Source organism: Oratosquilla oratoria, chromosome 29 (assembly GCF_046742065.1).
Source record: "Oratosquilla oratoria isolate Oo_2021 chromosome 29, ASM4674206v1, whole genome shotgun sequence".
Taxonomy (NCBI): Eukaryota; Metazoa; Arthropoda; class Malacostraca; order Stomatopoda; family Squillidae; genus Oratosquilla; species Oratosquilla oratoria.
The window spans coordinates 14,097,029-14,117,932 of NC_134805.1; the positions used below are offsets into that span (position 1 = coordinate 14,097,029).

General features: G+C 39.2%; 1 protein-coding gene across 5 annotated transcripts in view; it reads left to right on the top strand.

Annotated features, from left to right (window-relative positions):
* The window catches only part of LOC143040605 (uncharacterized), a 535,837-nt gene that overhangs the window by 330,532 nt on the left and 184,401 nt on the right, over positions 1-20,904 (top strand). For all 5 annotated transcript variants that reach the window (XM_076211732.1, XM_076211736.1, XM_076211735.1 and 2 more), the window contains one exon: positions 676-742. In XM_076211732.1, coding sequence (XP_076067847.1) covers positions 676-742 — 67 coding nt within the window. The remainder of the gene's footprint in view (positions 1-675; positions 743-20,904) is intronic.

Consider the following 20,904-nt stretch of genomic DNA (forward strand, 5'->3'; position numbering starts at 1 on the left):
CCGAAATAGTTTGGTGGCAGCCAGAATATGACGAAAAGCTTCACCTGGTATGGGAGGGAAGGTACGTTACCACTTGGTAAGGAAGGTAGGTTACTACATGGCTACTGAAGGGGTACCATAGAGCTAAACAAAATAACCTGGCAACAGCCATGATAAAAAAGAAAAATGCCACCCACTGTAAAACAATGTTAGTCATTTACTGTTCTGGAGACTAATTAGTCCCTTGGGCTGCACCTCTGGATAAAGGTGGAATTTTTTTTTAGGTGGTTTAATCTGTGGATGTCAGTGGAGCCCTTGGTGCATCACACTTGTAGGGATTCCTTCTTTGACCACATTACTTGGGATCACCATAGGAAGGTGCAATCCTTCCCCTTAGAAATCCTCAATAACATTGCTCAAATCCTTCCCCCCCTCACACACACAACCATTATTTTTATAGAAAATCCAGTAGTAACTGACCTGATAGGGCTGGATTCAGGCTGTGGGTTTCCTGTCCTGCAGGAGTTCTGTAGTTTGATTAATTAATGAATTAATGGAAGCTTTGTCATGGTACTTTGGACTGTGGTTATTCTCTTGTGATGCATTGGAAATAGTGCAACATAGATTGTGATATTCTTAACTGCTGTTCATGATTTAGTATTCTCATAACTGATTTGATTATTTCTTTATTTACAGATTAAGGCTGATAATGGTATCAACTCTCCATGGAGTGAAGGAGTTTTGGAAAAACTAGAAGAGACAGGTAAAATATTTATATTAATAATTATAATAAAAATATCCCTTTTGTGTAAGGGAGGAAATTACTCATTTGAAAAAAACAAGAGAAGTCACGTGATTGTGGTGTTCAATTCAGTGAAAGGAGTAAACAAAATCAACTTAGAGGGTCTCTTGGTTTGGGGTGGGAGTGTGAAAAAAGACTGAAGGAAAAAAACTGAAAATAGACAACTTTCCTGAAAGATATGAAGAGACATTTTTTCATACAGATCCATCACCTTGTAGGAAAACCTAAAAGAAAAAATATTTGTATAAAAAACTATTAGTGAATTTTTCTAAATTTGATCAGTGGAAAAATAAATGGAACACCATGAGCAAAGCTCTTTTCTTGTATATTACAATTGAGTACATGCAGTTCAGGTGCATTATTTTATTCTAATGCAACTCAGTATTAACTCTGAATTTCCATTGTCCTTTTTGCACACTCTGAGGTATTATGGGTTCACCAACAATAACAAGAACACAATTATTTTTTTCGTGTCTTCTCTTTCCAACTACAAATTATAAGCTTTAATGATTTTTTTCATAGAAGATTTACATGCAACCTCCAAATCATGGTTCATCCCTCAGTTAAGTTTCAGCCCAGAGATACTTAAAGTCAGTGGTTCTTAACCTGAGGGGCATGAGAAAGTACCATGGGGGTGCGTGACTCCAGAGGGAATAGTAGGAATTCATCTTGATATATAAAATGTGTGTGGTTCAGCCAACCCTCTTATAAAGGGAAAGGGTCTTGTGTGTGATTCACTATGGTCTTGGATCACATGTTGGACTTGTGATTGACAGCTATTTCTCTCCCAGAAGAGAGCTCAGAGTTCATATATGACGGATCTGTGGGCAATGGTGTGACCTCACACACACACACACACAACCCAACTCCCCACCCACAAGAGTTGGAGCAACGACTCACTGCGCAGTGATACTGAAATTATTTCAGCCCTGGGTGGGATTCAAACCCAGACTGCCATAGTGGTGGCCTGGAACTCTATCAACTGTGCCATCAAGTCATGTATTTACCTAGTTGTATCTTACGGGAAGGGGGAGCTAAGTTCGTTGTGTCCCGTCTGTATCTCGCCATATTCAGTTTGTTCTTAAATTCTTGTGTTGTTTTTGCACACACTGTATTTCATCCAGTGTGTTACATATATCCATCACTTTGTGGGGAAGCTGCTCTTTTTCAGGTCCCTTCTATAATTGTCCTTTTTAAGCTTCTTTCCATGTCCTCTTGTGTTTCTCTTATCCCAATTTAGTAAGTCTTCTCTGTCAAGGACCTCTATGCCTTTTATAATTCTGTAAATGGTCAACAAGTCACCTCTCTCTCTCCTCTGTTCCACCCACTACTCCTCCAGAAACAACCAGCCCTGGAACACATCACCACAGTGTCCTTCTACGTCCCTGCCACACACCATATCTATGTAGACGGGTCCTTACAGCCAGACAGAAGTGCAAGTTGTGCTGTCTACTCACAGAATGTTGTTGTTGTTTTCGTTCCCTAGACTGTCTGTCCAAGCAGTCCCGTCTCCCCAAGGATTGCCACAGCTGAAACTGGGTTTTCCCACAAATCCTTTATAGAGTGTATGCTGTGTTGTTTGCGTGCATGATTGTGTATAATGCAGTCTTCCATTATGTGTTGTATGGTATGGGGTGAAGTGTTACATCCTGAGCAGCTGTTCACAATGCAGTCATCCAGCCTCTTCTGGTAGCTTAGAAGTGCTGGGTGGTGGCTGCACCGCAGTCTGGCCAGGTGGACTCTGTCCTTTCGTGGGAGAGAGGATTCAGAAGGGTGGATATCAGGGGGTCTGGCATGCAGCAGTGTGTCTATGGAGCGGTGAGTGATATGATTATGAATATGTTTCCGGAGGCTGGTATTTGGTGGTTGTGGAGGAAGAGAAGAGAGTATCTGTGTGTGATACAGGTCTTTGGGTGTTGTTTTAATGTTTCTTGGTGTGTGTGGGTGTTCTGCTATGTAGTGTAGCGGGTGTGATGTGCTTGTGGTGGCTGCGGCAAGTGTTTGTGTGCCTCTCATGTCGAGGTGGTCCTTGACTTTGAAGACTTTTGTTTCATGGTGTAAATGGTCTGTAGGTGTTGTATTTGTGCAGCCTGTAATTGTCTTTAGGGCTTTGTTTTGTATGATTTGAAGGGTGTTGTGGTGTGTCTCACTGAGATTAGGAGCCCATGCAGGACTCGCATAATTCATCACTGAGCGTATGCATTGTTTGTATACTGTTGTACAGTTGAACCTCGAAAGCCCGGACTAATTGGTGGGGAGGGCGGTTCGGTTATGCCAAAAGTCAGGTCATCGAAAATGTCGCCCTAACACCCGTAGATTTTCATAGCGGTATATGTATTCGTAACTTTGACAAAATGTTGGTTCTAGTTTTTTTTTTTTTTTCTTGAATGTATATTAGGCTCCCATGCCCTAACATATTCAGTAAGATTTTTTTTTTTTTTTTTTTTTATGTTATTATCGCTAAAAGAAAGCTGAAACTTTAGCGTGGAATTTTTTCTACACTGTAAAAACGTATCTTTTGGGGTATAATATTATATAAGTAACACAACTACCAATAAAAGTCATATTTTGAAGTACCATTTATTATTTGATAACTAGTTCTATGATTTTTAAACAAAAGTTTGAGTTTTTGAATGTCCAGCCCGCTGATATGTAGAAAAAAATTCCTCATGTCCTTGTGCAGTTGCCACATGCCGCTATTTTACTACGTTTTGGTACAAAATTCTACGAAACGGCAGCCCTGGTGCTAAAAGAAAGCTGAAACTTTAGCGCATAATTTTTTTCTACACCGTAAAAACGTATCTTTTGAAGTATAATATTTTATAAGTAAAACAATTACACCCACTCTTTGTTTAACGACCTACTCGGTTAACGGCAACTTGGAGTAACGACGGGCTTTATGACAGACCAATATTCGTTTAACGTAAATCTCCCGAAGTTACGACGTCGTGTAAGATAATTAAGTTGGCCGAGACAAAATTGTATGATGTTATATATGAACTTATACGATGGATATTAGCTGTGAGGTAAAGTGCTCTAAAGCTTAAGTCTACATTACCATCCTGCAAGCTGCAAAAACTACCTGGGGTACAATATATTCCGGTAGTGGTAAATTTTTAGTTTCGACCAAGGGCGCAATATAGCAATAGAAAATTAATTATTAATTTTGTAAATCATAATGTATCAACGCAATATGCAATTTTGTGAGCGGTAATAAAAAAAAAGGGTGCTAAAACAAATTTCGTAAGTAACGAAGTCATGTCGGACGAATGATACACCATGTTTGTTATGATAGATGCCGATGTCGAAGAAATGAAAGGATGATAAATTCGTCTAACCTACACTAAACTAACCTAACATGTGTTTGATAAATCATTACCTGCAAATTAAATGTCATCCGGCTCGTCCTCGTTGTTGTCATCGTGAGAGACGTTGGCAGACGACAAGATGGCGTCCCGATCCTATGCTACAGACTTCGTTCATTAGCATATTTTCTTGTAGCATGGTATTTTTTACTTTCATTTCCGCCCACAAAATTGCATATTACGTTGATACATTTTAATTTACAAAATTAATTATCAATTTTCTATTGCTATATTGCGCCCATGGTCGAAACTAGAAAAAAAAAATACCCCGGTATTCAATATGGAATGTCAGCATACGCAGATTTGGTCATATACGGTAATTTCAGGAACCTAACCAGCGTAAATAAACAGTAAATAAAGCTTTAATGTACAGTATAGAGGAGGGAAAATACACGAAAATAAAGATACATGTATTGCTAGACATTGTACATACAGTACATGTACGTGTATGTATACACTTTCGCTTAACGATCAATTCGGTTAACGACGGCGCGCTGGTCCCAATTGTCGTTGTTAAACGAGGAGTGGTTGTACCAGTAAAAGTCATATTTTGATGTACCATTTATTATTTGATAATTAGTTCTAAGATTCTTAAACAAAAGTTCGAGTTTTTGAATGTTTTAACTGTTGTGGCTGAAGTCATCCTGATAGGGTAATACAGGCATTCAATAGTGAAGGTGATGAACAGAACCGGCTGCTGGATGATGTTTGTATTTATTTTCTCTCTCCGAATGAACAGCGCCACACACGGCATTATTGGTTACTAACAAAAACAAAGGAAAAAACAGAATTCTGTGATGCGTACAGTTACACATCCAAAATGTACATATTTTCTGCACTATAACAAAATAATTGCAAACTCCATAAACAAAATACGAACACACTTCTTTTATAACTGAACACTGATGCAAGTGATGAAAGTTTGTCATCCTTAACACCCCCCCTCAAACTGAAATCACCCTCTGATTGTGCTAAACTTACACAAAGTACCCTTGGAGAGAGGTTTAGTAAACATATCTGCAACATTTTCATCTGAGGGTACATACACTAATTTGACAGATCCATTTTCGATCTGACTTCTGATAAAATGGTATCTGATGTCTATATGCTTTGATCTTTGATGATACACTGGGTTTTTAGCTAAGGCTATAGCACCTTGGTTATCTACAAACAGTATTATAGTGTCTCTCTGACATTCTGTTATATCTGCATAGAGTTGTGCTAAAAAATTACATTCTTGTACAGCATGACTGATAGCTACATATTCTGCCTCACAAGTGGAAAGAGCCACTACTCTTTGTTTCTTACACTTCCAGGATATAAGTGGACCATGGGCACTCATTTTGAAACAATAACCAGTAATACTATGGCGGTCCTCAGCAGACCCCCAGTCAGAATCACAGTAACCTGTTAATTTCAATCCTGCTTTTGATTTACCAAATTTCAAACCATAGTCAAGTGTTCCTTTAACATACCTTAAAACATGTTTAGCTAAACCAAGATGATTTACAGTTGGTTTTGACATATACTGTGATAACTTGGTAACCACAAAACATAAGTCAGGTCTGGTTGCAGTCATGATATAAATTAGACTACCCACTATTCTCCTATAGTGCTTAGGATTATCTAGTACATAGGATTCACAGTCTATTATTTTACAGATACCTGGATCACATGGGATACACTTCGGTTTGCAGTCTGACATATTGAATCGTTCTAGAACTTTCTCACAGTACCTCTTTTGATTCATTATTATACAACAGTCATTAAATACAAACTCAATGCCAAGGAACCATGATAATTTGCCCAAATCTTTCATTTTGAATTTCTTATTCATATTCATCTTGACAGAATTTAGCACCTTATTATCACTAGCAGCTATGACTATATCATCAACCCAAAACAGAATCCATACAGTAGATGTTTCATCTGTTCTCTGATATACACAATGGTCAGTTTGCGATTGTACAAACCCCTCCTCGGTTAGACTGCTATGCAATAATTTATACCAATTTCTGCCACTCTGTTTTAAGCCATACAGAGACTTCCCCCTCAAGCTTCCGAACATCCTTCATATTACAATGACCAAGTACCTTGTGCCACTCTTCGGCTGTGCGGTTACTATGTTTCTGGGTATTTCCAACATAAACATTGTTAATAAAATACAGATTACCCTGCCGTTCCACGTTGAATATAGAGCCATCTGATGTCATGAGCTCTGCATGGTTTGGTTCAAAGTTTACACATACACCTTTTCTTGTGGCAGCTGGAACAGAAAATATGTTGAATTTGTATGATGGGATATACAACACATCTTTCATAATCATTTCTTTTGGCTTCCCATTAATATCATTTAGCACTACACTGGCATCACCTTTGCCTAACACAGTCCCAATTTGCTTGCTACCGTCTGCAAGTTGCATTACTTGCTTATCTGGTTCAAAGTTTTTGTTGAACTTAATAAACTTAGATTTATCAGTTATAATGTGTACTGATGCACCACTGTCTACCAGTAATGTGCTGGTACCTGCCTTAATTCTAGTTGATTGAGTGCTGGTCTGGAATACGAAGCTGTGAGTGCCGTCTCCTTCGTCGCTACTGTCTCCTTCGGTTGTTCCATTTCCCTCACTGCTCACTGTGTGTGCTGTGGTTGCATTCTTCCTTTTGCACTGGTGTGTGTTGTGTGTATTAGATCTGCACAGACTGCACCACTTGCTAGGTTTCTTCTGGTCACCACTAGTTCGCCTGAGGCATTGATAGGCCTTGTGGCCTGGTCTGCCACATATAAAACATTTAAATATATACCTGCCTCTGTCACTGTTTGCATTCATCACGTTTTCTTCTTCGCGTGAGCTTTTCAACTTTCCTGATTCTTCATAGCTCATGAGTGCCTTCTTGAATTCTTGAAAAGTCATTTGTTTTTCTCGTTGCTCCATCACTGTGCTGATTGTGTCATATGCTGTAGGGAGTCCATTTAGCACCATGGCTATAAGCATGCTGTCACTTATATTTTCTTCTGCTTTCTTCAGTGCCGCTGTAGCTGCTTCAGCTCTTAAAATATAGTCTATTAACTCCTCATCACTAGCTAATCTGAGTGTCGTCAACTTCTTGTACAGAGAAATCACTCTCGGTTTACTTGCACCCAGATAGTAATTTCTTAAAATATCTAACGCTTCCTTGCCTTTGTCCGTTGCATCTCTAATAATAAGAGCTATGCTCCTATCATCCAGCAGTTGAATCAGCTCGGCATATACTTCCTTATTCTCGTCTGTACTCGGTGATGTCTTCGTCAACACGCTGTCCAGTTTCTTGGTTGTCAGGTAACCTTGGAATTTCGCTTCCCATACCTCGTATTTATCCCCATCACCGTCGAAAACGAGCCTGTGCCTGGGCCCATAACCTGTTGTGGCTGAAGTCATCCTGATAGGGTAATACAGGCATTCAATAGTGAAGGTGATGAACAGAACCGGCTGCTGGATGATGTTTGTATTTATTTTCTCTCTCCGAATGAACAGCGCCACACACGGCATTATTGGTTACTAACAAAAACAAAGGAAAAAACAGAATTCTGTGATGCGTACAGTTACACATCCAAAATGTACATATTTTCTGCACTATAACAAAATAATTGCAAACTCCATAAACAAAATACGAACACACTTCTTTTATAACTGAACACTGATGCAAGTGATGAAAGTTTGTCATCCTTAACATTAACAGCCTGCTGATATGTAGAAAAAAATGCCTCATATCCTTGTGCAGTTGCCACATGCCACTATTTTACTAAGTTTTGGTACAAAATTCTACGAAACGGTAGCCCTGGTGGCGGCTTGACTGGGCCGGGCTTGAGTACACGTGTACGGCCGTCGCTGCCACCTACCGGACAAATAGGGAACTTTGCTTGAAAAGTCCTCCCTTTGTTCATTTCGACTGGTCATTCGAGGGTCTGGGCATTCCGGGTCCGGGCTTTCGAGGTTCGACTGTATTAGTTTCTTTGTTTTGTCCAAATGTTGTTCCAGTGATTGACTTGAGTGCGTTAAGTCTAGGTGTGCATTTGTTTTTTATGTTTGTGATGTGTTGTTTGAAAGACATGGATGTATCGTATGTTACACCAAGAATTTTCGGTGTGTTTGTGTGTGGTATTAGAGTGTTGTTGATGTAGAGATGAGGTATGTATTTGTGTTCTTTTGTCCAGTTGGTGAGAAGTGTTGCTGTAGATTTGGTTGGAGCTATTTTAAGTCTGTGATGAACCATGTGTTGAGTGTGTCAAGGTATGGCTGGAGTGTTTCTGCAGCTTTGTCTGTGTTACGATGTGTGCATGTGATTGTTATGTCGTCTGCGTAGGAAGAGATTTGTATTTCTGAGGTATCTGGTGTGGGTAAGTCATGCATGTATAGATTAAAGAGCATGGGGGATAGAGCAGAGCCCTGTGGTACTCCATTCTTAATGTTTCTGATGTGCGATGATTGGTCATTATATGACACATTAGCATTCCTACCTGCCAGATAATTGGCCAGCCATCTTTTGGTGTTATTGTGCATGTCTGTGTTATATATTTTATTTGTTAGGTTGTGGCGGGGGATAGCATCAAAAGCTTTACTAATGTCTAATGTTATATGTACTATGGTGGGGCCTATCTGAATTGATGCCATCTAGAATTCTTTGTGTGAGGTTTATCAGAAGAGTGTTTGTGGAGTGTAGTGGTCTAAAACTGTGGTGTGAGTCAGCAAGGGGAATATGTGGTGTGACAAGTTGAAGTATTAGGCGTTCAATGACTTTAGAGGGGATGCAGAGAAGTGTGATTGGGCAGTGCGATGTTGGGATTGTTGGGTCTTTGTTCGGTTTTGGAATGGTGATTATTTTACCATGCTTCCAGATGTCGGGTATAGTGTTGTGTGAATAGCTGTAGTTTGCAATGTTTGTGAGTGTGTGTATACCTTGTGGTCCAATGTGTTTTAGGTGGATGTTACTTATGTTATCAGGGCCACAGGCAGATGAGTGCTTGAGCTTATGTATTATGTGTTTTGTCTGATTGTCTATGAAGGGTGTATAGTCTGAGTCTGTGGGAAAGTCTTTTTTACGTCGAATAGTGCGTCGGTCGTCAGGGTGAGAAGTAAGATGGCTTGTCTGTGCAGAATGATTTATGAGTGTGTTTGCTTGTTGTCTGTTTGAGTGTAGATTGTCTGTTGTTGTGATTATTGGTGCGTGAGAGCGTGTTGTGTTACTGTTGGATAGTGTAATGCTGTTGAGTGTTTTGTACAATTTGCTGGTGTTTGTCTTGTGATCAAGTGTATTGATAAAGTTTTGCCAATTTTGTGTTTTTTGTTCATGTATTTTATTGGCAATCACAGTGTTTAGTGTTTGTATTTGGTCTGCTATGTTTTGAGGGATAGGTGTGGGGGTATTGTGTTTAAGCGTGTCTTGTTGTGTGATGAGGCCTTGGATTTCTTGTGTGAAGTTGGGGTTGTGTGATTTTCTGTTGCCTCTAGGGATGTATCTCTTGTCTGCATTTTGTATGATTGTATTAAAAGTGTGCACAGCATTGTTTATGTTTGTGATTGGTGTACTGTTAAGTGTTTCAAAATGTTGTTCTGTCTCTTCAGCAAAAGCTTCCCAGTTAGCTCTCTTGTAATTGGTATATGTGTATCTGTGGCCGACTGGGGTTCATCTTGTTTTGGTGGTGATGATGATTGGAAGGTGGTCAGAACCAAGGGTTCCGACCACTCTCCATGATGTTGTTGGGGTTAGGCAGGGGGAGCAAAAGGTGATATCAGGAGAAGAGGGAGTGTAGAGGGCTTGGTGTGGGATATGTGTATGATTATGTGTATTTACCTAGTTGTATTTTGCGGGAAGGGGAGCTATGCTCGTGTTGTCCCGCCATTGTATCTCTCAGTGTCTAGTTTGCTTTTAAACTCGTGAATGGTTTTTGCGCATACTGTTTCATTATCCAGTTTGTTCCAAGTGTCCACTACTCTATGTGGAAAACTGTTTTTCTTCAGTTCTCTTCTATAGCTATGTTTTCTTAATTTCCTTCCATGTCCTCTTGTGTTTCTGTTGTCCCAGTTTAGTAATTCTTCTCTGTCAAGTATGTCTGTGCCTTTCATGATTCTGTAGATGGTCAGTAGGTCTCCTCTCTCTCTTCTTTGCTCCGGTGTCGGTAGCTCCAGTTTAGCCAATCTCTCCTCGTATGATAGGTTTGCAAGTGCAGGTGCCATTTTTGTAGCTGCTCTTTGGATTCTTTCTATTTTCTTTATGTTCTTTTTGGTACTGGGGGACCACAATGTTGCCGCATACTCTAGTCTAGGCCTTATCAATGTAACCAGAATTTTTTTTATCATGTCTTTGTCCAGGTACGCAAAAGCCACTTTTATTGATCTTAGCAAGTTGTAAGTCTCCCTGACAATTTTGTTAATCTGTGTATCATAGGACAAGTCGTTTGTGATAATAACTCCCAAGTCTTTTTCAGATCCTACTTTCTTTACTTCCTTGGTTCCAATTGTATATTTTCTTGATATTCTTTTTTTGCTTTTTCCAAACTCCATTATGCTACACTTCTTAGTATTAAAATCCACTTCCCATTTCTGACTCCAGTTCCATAACCTATTCAGATCTTCTTGCAGTGCTTCACAGTCCTTATCAGTTTCTACTTTCCTTAACATTTTGGCGTCATCAGCAAAGAAGCTCATGTAGCAGTTCACGCCCTCGTCCATATCATTCATATAGATAGCAAACATTATTGGAGCCAGTAAAGATCCTTGCGGTACTCCACTGATCACCTCTTTCCAATCTGAATATTTTTCTCTGAGTACTACTCTCATCTTTCTACCAGTCAGGAAGTCCTCCATCCATTTTAGTAGGTTCCCTTGTATTCCTCCTATGTGTTCCAGTTTTATTTAGTAATTTTCTGTGTGGTACTTTGTCAAATGCTTTTTGCAAGTCTAGGAATGCACAATCAGCCCATCCGTTTCTTTCTTGCACTATGTCTATTAGTCTTGAGTAGAAGCATATCAAGTTGTTTATGATAGTCAATGAGTCAAACTGAGTCTGTATATCAAGCCCTCTGTCTGTGTCAGGGTTGTCGACATACCAGGCAGACGACTTGGCGTTGAAGTCACCACCCATGATCAGGTTGGGGATTGAGGCTAGTTGGCTAAATTGAGGCCTGAAGGTGTTTGGAACTGTGGGGGATGATTGGGGGGGAATGTACAAGTTAACTATTGTCAGTGTTGATTTGTTGCCTGTGCGGATTTGAATGGATTGGATTTCTGTAGTGTTATCTGTGGTAGGGAGGAGAATTTTGGTTGTGGCACTTGTGTCCACAAAACAGATGGAGTGGTGGATCAGGGTGATGAGTCCACTGCCATTGCCGTCAGTCCAGTCTTGTCTGATGGTGGTGTAATTATGAAATGATGGTGTTTTATGTGAGTGTCTTAGTTTTGTTTCTTGTATAATTGTAATGTGTATGTTGTGTTTTTTAAGAAAGTGTTCGAGTTCATGTTTTTTCGTGTTAATACCGTCAATGTTGTGTTGTAATATGTTGATGTTGTGTGTTCTGTATGTGTTGTATGTTGCCGGGGGTTGAGTTTGGGGTGTTAATGGGGAAGGTATAGGATCTGGGTTAGAGGGGAGGGAAAGGAGAGATTGTGGATAAAGGAAGGGGAGTACTGATTGGGGATAAGGGAAATTGGGAGTGGGTAAGGGTGCTGGCTGTGGTTGGGGAGGTGGGAGTGGGGTTACTGGAGGACAGGTAGAACATGCCGAAGTGTTTGTGTATTGGTTTGTGTCAGCAAGTGTTGTACAAGTGAGGTGGGCCCAGTTTTTGCACATATTTCACTGAACTGAGCCCTTTGTCTGTCTGCTCGAAGTAATGGGTTTAGAGCATGTTGGGCATGTGTATTTTGTGGTGGGCCCAGGATTGCTCTCTACATCTCCGGCTAAAAGTAGAGGAAGAGGGGTGATCGCCGGAAAATCACCCCTCGGTGCAGAAAAAACATAATATTGCATGTGGAGAAAAAGGATTGTGGTACTCCCTAAGGCAGTTGTTGCTACTTTTGGGGATCGGTGGCACCTGCGTAGAGCCGGTGGCCAGGGCTGGTTGCTGCCGTTTGGCCCCCAACTCTTGGGGTTGGGGGGTGGTCCCATGACGTAGACGCTGCCGCTCCAGGACCACTCACAGGATGTTGAGCCACCTGATGGAGGCTGGGTTGGTCGCAGGTTACCCAAATCGTCCATCTTGACATACTGCAAACTACAGGCACTCCTGCTGACTATTAACCTACTCTGTCGGTAGCAACTGAATGGCGTGGTAATGTGTGACTCCCAGTCCGCCCTGCAGGCCATCTTGTCTTCACAATCTATACACCACCCCCTCATCCATCACATTTTACAACAGCTAGTAATAGCTCAAGAACACTCTCTCACCATAAGCTACCTATGAAATGATAGATCTCCTTGCCAAACATACCTGTAAACTGCCACTGCCCGACGATACCACACCTTCCCCCCTCTGCTACAAGATCATACACTCTGCCACTCTTCTAACTACTCTCCACTGCATAAATGCAGAGTGCGCACAAAGCATATCAATACAACACTATGACCACTTCCGTCTCTCCCTCCCGAGGTATTACAAGCACAGAATCCTCATTCAGACATGATATTGTAACTGCATGGCTTTGCCAGGGTTACAGACTGCTGTGGCAAGTCTCTGAGGCAGGAGATGTACCACACTACTCCACTTGCAAGCTATGTGACAGTCCCAATGCCAACAGTCTCCGCTACTACTGGCTTGAACGTCCCTAAATAAGAGACCTATTGCCCCAAAGCCAAGACCTAATACATGTGTGTCACTTTCTTTTAATGGACAATAATCTAGACACTGTCCTAATTTGACACCCTTATTTTGTTGATTGCTAAAGCTTACCTTGATTACCAGTATATTTCCCCTTACAGGATGTAATGGAACTGTCTAGTGTGGGCCATATGGTCTCTTGCAGTCTCCTTCTCTTTTATTCTATTATGGTATTATTGCTATACAGCTTTACTGTATGTATTAACGTGACCTGCATGTCACGCACACTATGTATAAATAGAAATTACATACTGTACCAGGTTTGTCGCTCTATGAGTGTAGTACATTGATACAATCCTCTGCTTCAGATTTGGCTACTCCAATTTTAACAATCTTTCTTTATATGAGTTTTGATAGTTCTGGGGCCATCCTTGTAGCTGCTCTCTGGATTTTCTCAATCTTCATTATATTCTTTTTTGTATTGGGTGACCACAGTGTCGCTGCATACTCCGATTTAGGCCTAGTATTTTCTTGACCTTTTCTTCATCCAAGTAGGTAAAAGCCACTTTTATTGCTCTTAGTAAGTTGTAGGTTTCGCCGACAATTTTGTTTATATGTTTGTCAGGGGACATAATATCTTTTGTCATGATCACTCCCAGGTCTTTTTCAGATCCCTCTTTCTTTACCGTATTTTCCGGCGTATAATGCACGACTTTTTTCCATTGGAAGGGCCTAAAAATGGGGGGTGTGCATTATCCGGTGGTGCACATTATCTATGGCCTACAATAAAAATTCTGCGGCTGTGTGTGTACCGGTAATTTTTTTCACAACGTGACGATGTTGGCCGTCACAAAGTCGGGACGGCACACTTCTCCGTGACGTTCCGTGAGAACAAGAAGAACAGCCATAGTGACATGAAAGAATACGCCAGCATGGGCTATATAGATATTCGGTATAGGTAGGTATCTGTCGAATCTTATTTTTCATGTTTAAATAGGCCTAAACACCATGAAACATGATCAATATTCATGATATTTGCCCATGTTCACAGCATCCTAGTTTGTATTTTTATGTTGGCTTTGTTGCTTCACTTTAGGTATAGTACAAATTCTGTTGCGGCTGTTCATAAACTCGTGTCAAACACCTGACTACAACACCCTCTTTCGGGAGTTATATTAACTAAACGTCACCTCGATGAGAGACTGTCCTATTTCACCACTGTCATTGCAGGTTCAAAGCTAAAACGCAACAGTCTGTAGTTTGTTTCAGTATCAAATAAAAAATGGTAAAGACAAATTATTTCCTCAAGATATAAAATGAACATTTTCTGTAAAAATCCCGAAATTTTTCTATATATTTTACTTTCAATAAACTTTTTTTAGATCATGTTTCCTACAAACTATTCAAGCTACAAAGTAATAAGGGACCAACGCACAACATGAGTCATATACCGGTACATCTCTTGCTAGATGGCGATTGGGCATGCGCGTTATACGTCGGTGCGCGCCATCTGTGTACTGAGATAACGAAGTGCATGGGTGCGCATTATAACCCGATGCGCATTTTAAGCCGGAAAATACGGTACTTCTTTTTCACTAATTTTATATCTTCCTGATATCCTTTTTATACTTTTCCAAACTCCATTATGCTACATTTTTTAGTGTTGAATTCCACTTCCCACTTCTGACTTCATTCCCTAAACCTGTTCAGATCTCTCTGTAATGATTCGCAGTCTGTTTCAATATTCAATTTCTATAACAGTTTTGCATCATCTGCAAAGAAGCTCATGTAACATTCCACTTCCTTGTCCATGTCATTCATATAAATGACAAACATTATTGGAGCCAGTACTGATCTTTGTGAGACTTCACTAATTACCTCTTTTCTAGTAGTATTCTTATCTCTGAGCACTACCCTCATTTCTCTTCCATGCAAAAAGTCCTCCATCCACTTCAGCAGCTTACCTTATATCCCTCCTATGGTTTCCAGCTTTCTTAAAAGTTTTTTTTAGGGACTTTATCAAAAGCTTTTTGTAGTGCATCTTCCCTTCTAAATCTGAACTGGCTCTGATTCAATATATTATTCTCCTCCAGATGTTTTATCTATCTACTTTTTTGTCACATTTAAGTTTTTCTTAACCAGGAACATGACTCCTCCAACTTGTTTCTCTTCCTTATTTCTAAGCCAGTGGTTATATAATCCATGTCCAACACTGTTTGGTACTAATGGACATCTTAATTTTGTCTCCACAATTCCCATTATGTCAGGTTTAGCTTCTAATAGGTAATTGTTAAGTTTGTTCAATCCTGAGATCAATCCATTCATATTTGTATACACCCATTTTAAATTTCTACACCCTCCATATTGTTCTCTGAATCTTTCACTTTTTTCCTTGAGTATACCATTTTATCAGTCTTGTATTTAACCCTCTCCAATAGAACTGTGTTTTCTTGATCTCCGTTCTCTTCTCGTTTTTTCTTTAGCTTCATTTCTTAATATCCTCAATTTTTCCCTTTCCTTATAATTCATGTCTCTTTTTATCCATATAATTCTATAGTGTTCGTTTCTTGCCAATTTTCCTGTTCTTATTATAGTTCCTTCTACTGCCACTTGTGACCTTAATTTAATCTTTAGTGATTGACTTTTTCCTTTTTCTACATACCCAATCTGTGCACTTTTATTTCCTTGTCTATTTGCTGCTCACTATCCTGTACTTCTTTTAGAACATATTTTGCCAATTCTTTGTCCTCTTTTTCTCTCAGGAACCAATTTCGGTTTTGTTTTTCCTTTAGACCATAAATTACAATACATTTTTCTCTTGTCTACTGTGTCTCTTACCAGGTTTTCTTTTTTGTGTAATTACTTGATAACTATATCTTAGGCCTTCTCCTACAACTGTTGACAAACTATTTGAAAATTAACTTATCTTCTTCCATGTCATTTTTCCAATTGTTCCTAAGTTGTTGTAATTAATTTTCTCCTATGCTTTTTCCTCCTTCCATGGTCATTGTTTTAATCTTTTCATCTACCTCTTTATATATGATCTTGTTATTTTTCAATTTTTCATTTTCACCTTTCAGCTTGGCCAGTTCTTTTTTTTAGTCCACTAATTTCTTCTTTCATTTCATTATCAATTTTCTTTAAGTCAGCCATTTTATTGTTTAAGTCTTTATTTGTCTTTCATAATTTGTTTGTTTCTTTTCTCCATGTATCGTTCATATTTCTAACATCCCTCTCTTTGTCTATAATTCTACTAAAGAGTCTTCTTTCATGTTCAGTAAATAAAGAAAAACTACTTTCAAAACCAATATCAAATAGAAACCTTTCAGTACCTCTTGGTGATCTGAAATTTGGATTTATATTCAGTTTTGGTCTTGAACTGGTAGGCCACTCTGCATATCTGTTTACATTTGAACATATGGTTGGCCATCTTGGGAATCTTCCGACCAGTCAACACTTGCCTTCATTTTATTTATTTTCATTTTTTTATTTCTCACTTTTTATGTTATAACTAATCATTTCAGGTGTCCATGAGCATTCCCCTTCCCATAATATAAATACATTTACCAAGGCTTTTTCCCCCTTACAAGTGGGGTAGCCAAAAAGAAAGATGCACAAAAACCACTCGCACTCATTCCATCCCTAAATACACTCCACTCCCTTCCACCCTCCCTCTTATCTTGACACCTCCTGAATGATGGGTCATCCCTGCACCTTATCCACTGCCCTGGGTCACAGGTAGTGTCACAAGATACAGCACATCCACAGCAAGGCCGCTTCATTAAATTGGCGACCCCCCCCCTCAGTCCCCCCATGCAGAAAAAGAGAAGATGTGGAGAGATCCCTTTGGGCAGCGTCAAATTTTGCTCACACAAACTACCTCAACCCACATCCCCCCACCCATTCCACCCCATGCATCACAATATCTTACATATACCGTATATACTCGTCTATAGGTCTAAATCTTAAGGAACATTTTTTAGGCCAAAACCTAGGGGTTGACCTATACACAAGTAATAATCTTGTTAGATTGAAATCCAGACATGACAAGAAAGGCTAAGAAGAACTCTTACCTTTTCTTTAGGTTCAAAAATCAAAATATTTACCAACTAGTTACTACCAGTAAACAATGGGGACATAAAATACACAGTACGTACCAAAACATGTGAAATTCCTTCTAGATACGGTAACCCCATACTGTGGTTTTACCTGTTTGTTAAAATTCTTAGCACAGGCAAGAATATTATATCATGTGTACTATCATAGTACCCATAGTTGTTTAGAAAATAATAAAATACTGTGATATTCTCAAATTTAGCTTTCTATATGGTATATATATTATTGTTACCATTACCAAAAACAATGCAACACGAGACATCTTGTTGTGCTGTACTGCTGCACAACAAGACGTCTTGTGTTGCCAACCAGCGACGTTGTCACCAACATGACACAAATCTTAAGAACCACCAATTTGGAAGTAGTGTGCCAGACAAACAAGACGATAAAAGACACCACGAAGACGAAAATGCACAACAACCAAACACCGGGCACAAAAGCTGGTGTTTATCGTATTCCGTGTTCAGGACGTGATAAAGTTTACATCGGAGAAACGTCACGTGACCTGAATACACGAATACGTGAACACCGGTACGACATCAGGCATGAAAGAATGCAAGCTGCTGATACGAGAACCAGACAAAATCTGCAGGAAGTGTTTAGAAGCAGCGATCATTCAAGGAACAAACACTATTGAACAAAATAAGTGAAACATCGTACAATAAAGGCTCCGTCCTCATATGGTATTTAACTCGTCAGTCTTGTCGGCAACTGCTACTTTCATGAAAAAAAAATCTTTGTAATCTGTTCAAGTTTTTCACTCTGCTGAAATGGCAATTTCAGTGAAACTCATTAAATATGAAAATCAGTGAACTTGAAAAAAACATAAGCCAAAATACATCAGAATTAATGAAGTGAAAAAATCAATGATAATCAATTGCTATACCAGGCAAGCCATGCCACTTCAAAGCATAAAGACAGTGGAATGCTCACAGCACCAAAATAAAAACAAGCCATTCGACCTATACATGAGGTATATGGAAAATTCCAGATTTTTTGGCCAAAAATGGGGGGCCGACCTTTACACGAGATTGACCTATAGACGAGTATATATGGTACAACCATTCTCAATTCACCCCTGTCTTCTGTCCTCTCCCGTCTTCCTCAACAGACATTCCCCTCTTCCCCAAAGCTGCCTTCACCCCATCCATCCATCTCATCCTAGGACGCCCCCTCATGTTCACTCCCTCCACATCAGCCTTCCACACCTCTTTTACTAGCCTTTCTTCACTCATTCTTTCCATGTGTCCAAACCATCCTAATACTCTTTCATCAACCCTATCTCCCAACTCCCTCACCACCCCTGTTCTTCTCCTCACCTCCTCATTTCTCACTCTATCCAGCCTGGTAACCCCCATCATACTTCTCACACACCTCATCTCAAACACATTCAAACTCCTTCTCTCTTCCTCTCTTATGTTCCATGTTTCTGCCCCATACAGTGCTGTTGGCACAATCACTCCTTCATATAGTCTCCTCTTAGCATCAATTCCCAAATGTCTCTTTGTCATTACACTTTTTAATCCACCAAGGTATTTACTTGCTTCTCTCAACCAACATTCTACTTCCACCTTCACTCCACCCTTTCCTGCCACATTTGCACCCAAGTATCTAAAACTATCCACTTCCTCCAGTTACTCTTCCATAATGTTCACTTCCAGTTTGCTGCCACTTTCACCCCTTGTACATCTCATCACCTTACTTTTACCCACATTTATCCTCAACTTTCTTCTCTCACACACTCTCCCAAACTCTGTCACCAACTTCCTCAATCCCTCCTCTGGTTCTGCTACAAGCGCAGTGTCATCCGCAAACAACAGCTGGCTCACCTCCCACTTTTCTCCATTTTCTTCAAAGATTTCCAATCCCTGTCCCACCACCCTTGCATTTACCTCTCACACCACCCCATCCATGTATAAGTTGAACAGCCATAATATACATCCTAGGTAATCTATAATTGAGGCTCTTGTTATGCCGTTATGTGAAAAATTGTATTTCACTGGAGCACCAAGTAATACATGTTGTCACTATGATGACCAACATGTGTTTACCTAATTGTATTTTATGGGAAGAGAGCTATGCTTTTAGTGACCTGCTTTTATATCTTTCAGCATCCAATTTGATCTTAAATTCTTGTATAGTTTTTGCACTCACTGTGTCTTCACTTAGTTTGTTCCAGATATTTATCACTCTGTGTGGGAAACTATTCTTTTTCAGATCTCTTCTGTAACTATCCTTTTTAAGTTTCTTTTTGTGTCCTCTGGTTTTTCTTCTATCCCACTTTAATAATTCATCTCTATCAAGGACTTCCATCCTTTTCATAATTCTGTATATGGTTAGCAGGTCTCCTCTTTCTCTTCTTTGTTCCAGGGTTTGTAGTTCGAATTTGTTCAATCTTTGTTTGTATGTCAAATTGGAGAGTGTTGGTGCCATCTTTGTTGTTGCTCTTTGAATTCTTACTAACTTATGTTATTTTTAGTACTAGGTGTCCATATTGTCGCAGCGTACTCCAATTTTGGTCTTATCAATGTAGCTAATATTTTCTTTACCATTTCTTCATCCATGTGGTCAAAAGCCACTTTCATTGATCTTAATCAATTGAAAGTTTCTCCTACTAATATGTTGATATGTTTGTCTGGTGTTATGTCATTGGTAATAGTTACTCCTTGGTCCCTTTCCAATTTGACTTTTTTAATTTCCTTTGTACTAATTTTGTCTTGTCCCCATATTCTATTTTTGCTTTTTCCAAATTCCATTATACTACATTTCTTAATGTTGAAATTCACTTCACTCTTCTCACTCCATTTCCAGGTTTTGTTTAGGTTTTCTTGTAATGATTTGCGATCTTCCTCTGTACTTACTCTCTTTAGTAGTTTCGCATTGTCTGCAAAGAAGTTTATATAATATTCCACACCTTCATCCATGTCATTATATAAGATAAGCATTATTGGAACCAAAACAGAACCTTGTGGGACTCCACTTATCATTTCTTCCCAATTTGAGTTCTTATCTCTGGGTACCACCCTCATTTTTTCCCCCTTCAAGAAATCTTTCATTCATTCCAATAGCTTTCCTTGTATTCCACCTATTGTTTCAATTTTTCTTAGTAGTTGTGTGTTACTTTGTCAAACACCTTTTGTAAATCTAAGAAGGCACAATCTACCCATCCATCCCTTTCTTGAATCATTTCTATTAATTTTGAGTAAAAGCATATTAAGTTTGTGGCACATGATTTCCTACTTCTAAATCCAAATTGTTTTGGATTTAGTATTTTGTTATCCTCCAAGTGTTTAATCTATTTACTTTTGATAACTTTTTCATATATTTTTGCTATAGTACATGTAAGGGAGACCGGTCTATAGTTGGTTGGATTTTCTTTGTCCCCTCCTTTGTATATTGGTGCAATATTTGCATTTTTCCAATCATGTGGTACTTTTCCTTCTTTGACTGAGAAATCAATGATCTTGTGTATTTTGTCTGCTAGTTCATCTGTACATTCTTTCATTATCCAAATTGCAATTCCATCTGGTATGTGTGACTTTCTTACATCAAGGTTTTTTATTTGTTCTCTTATTTCTTTCTGTATCACTTTATTTCTTTCATTGCAGAGGATCTTTCTGTCCTTCCTCCCAATTTTGTGAGTTTTTGATTATGAATAAATACAGATTTAAAATGCTTGATCATAATTTCAGCCATTACTACATCATCTATATATTCTTTATTTCCTTTGCGCAGTTTCACTATTTTGTTTGTCTTTTAGTTTGTCATTTATATATCTGTAGAATAGTTTAGGTTGGTCCATCCATTTTTCTATTATGTCATTTTCATAGTTTCTTTTTTCTTCCCTGCAA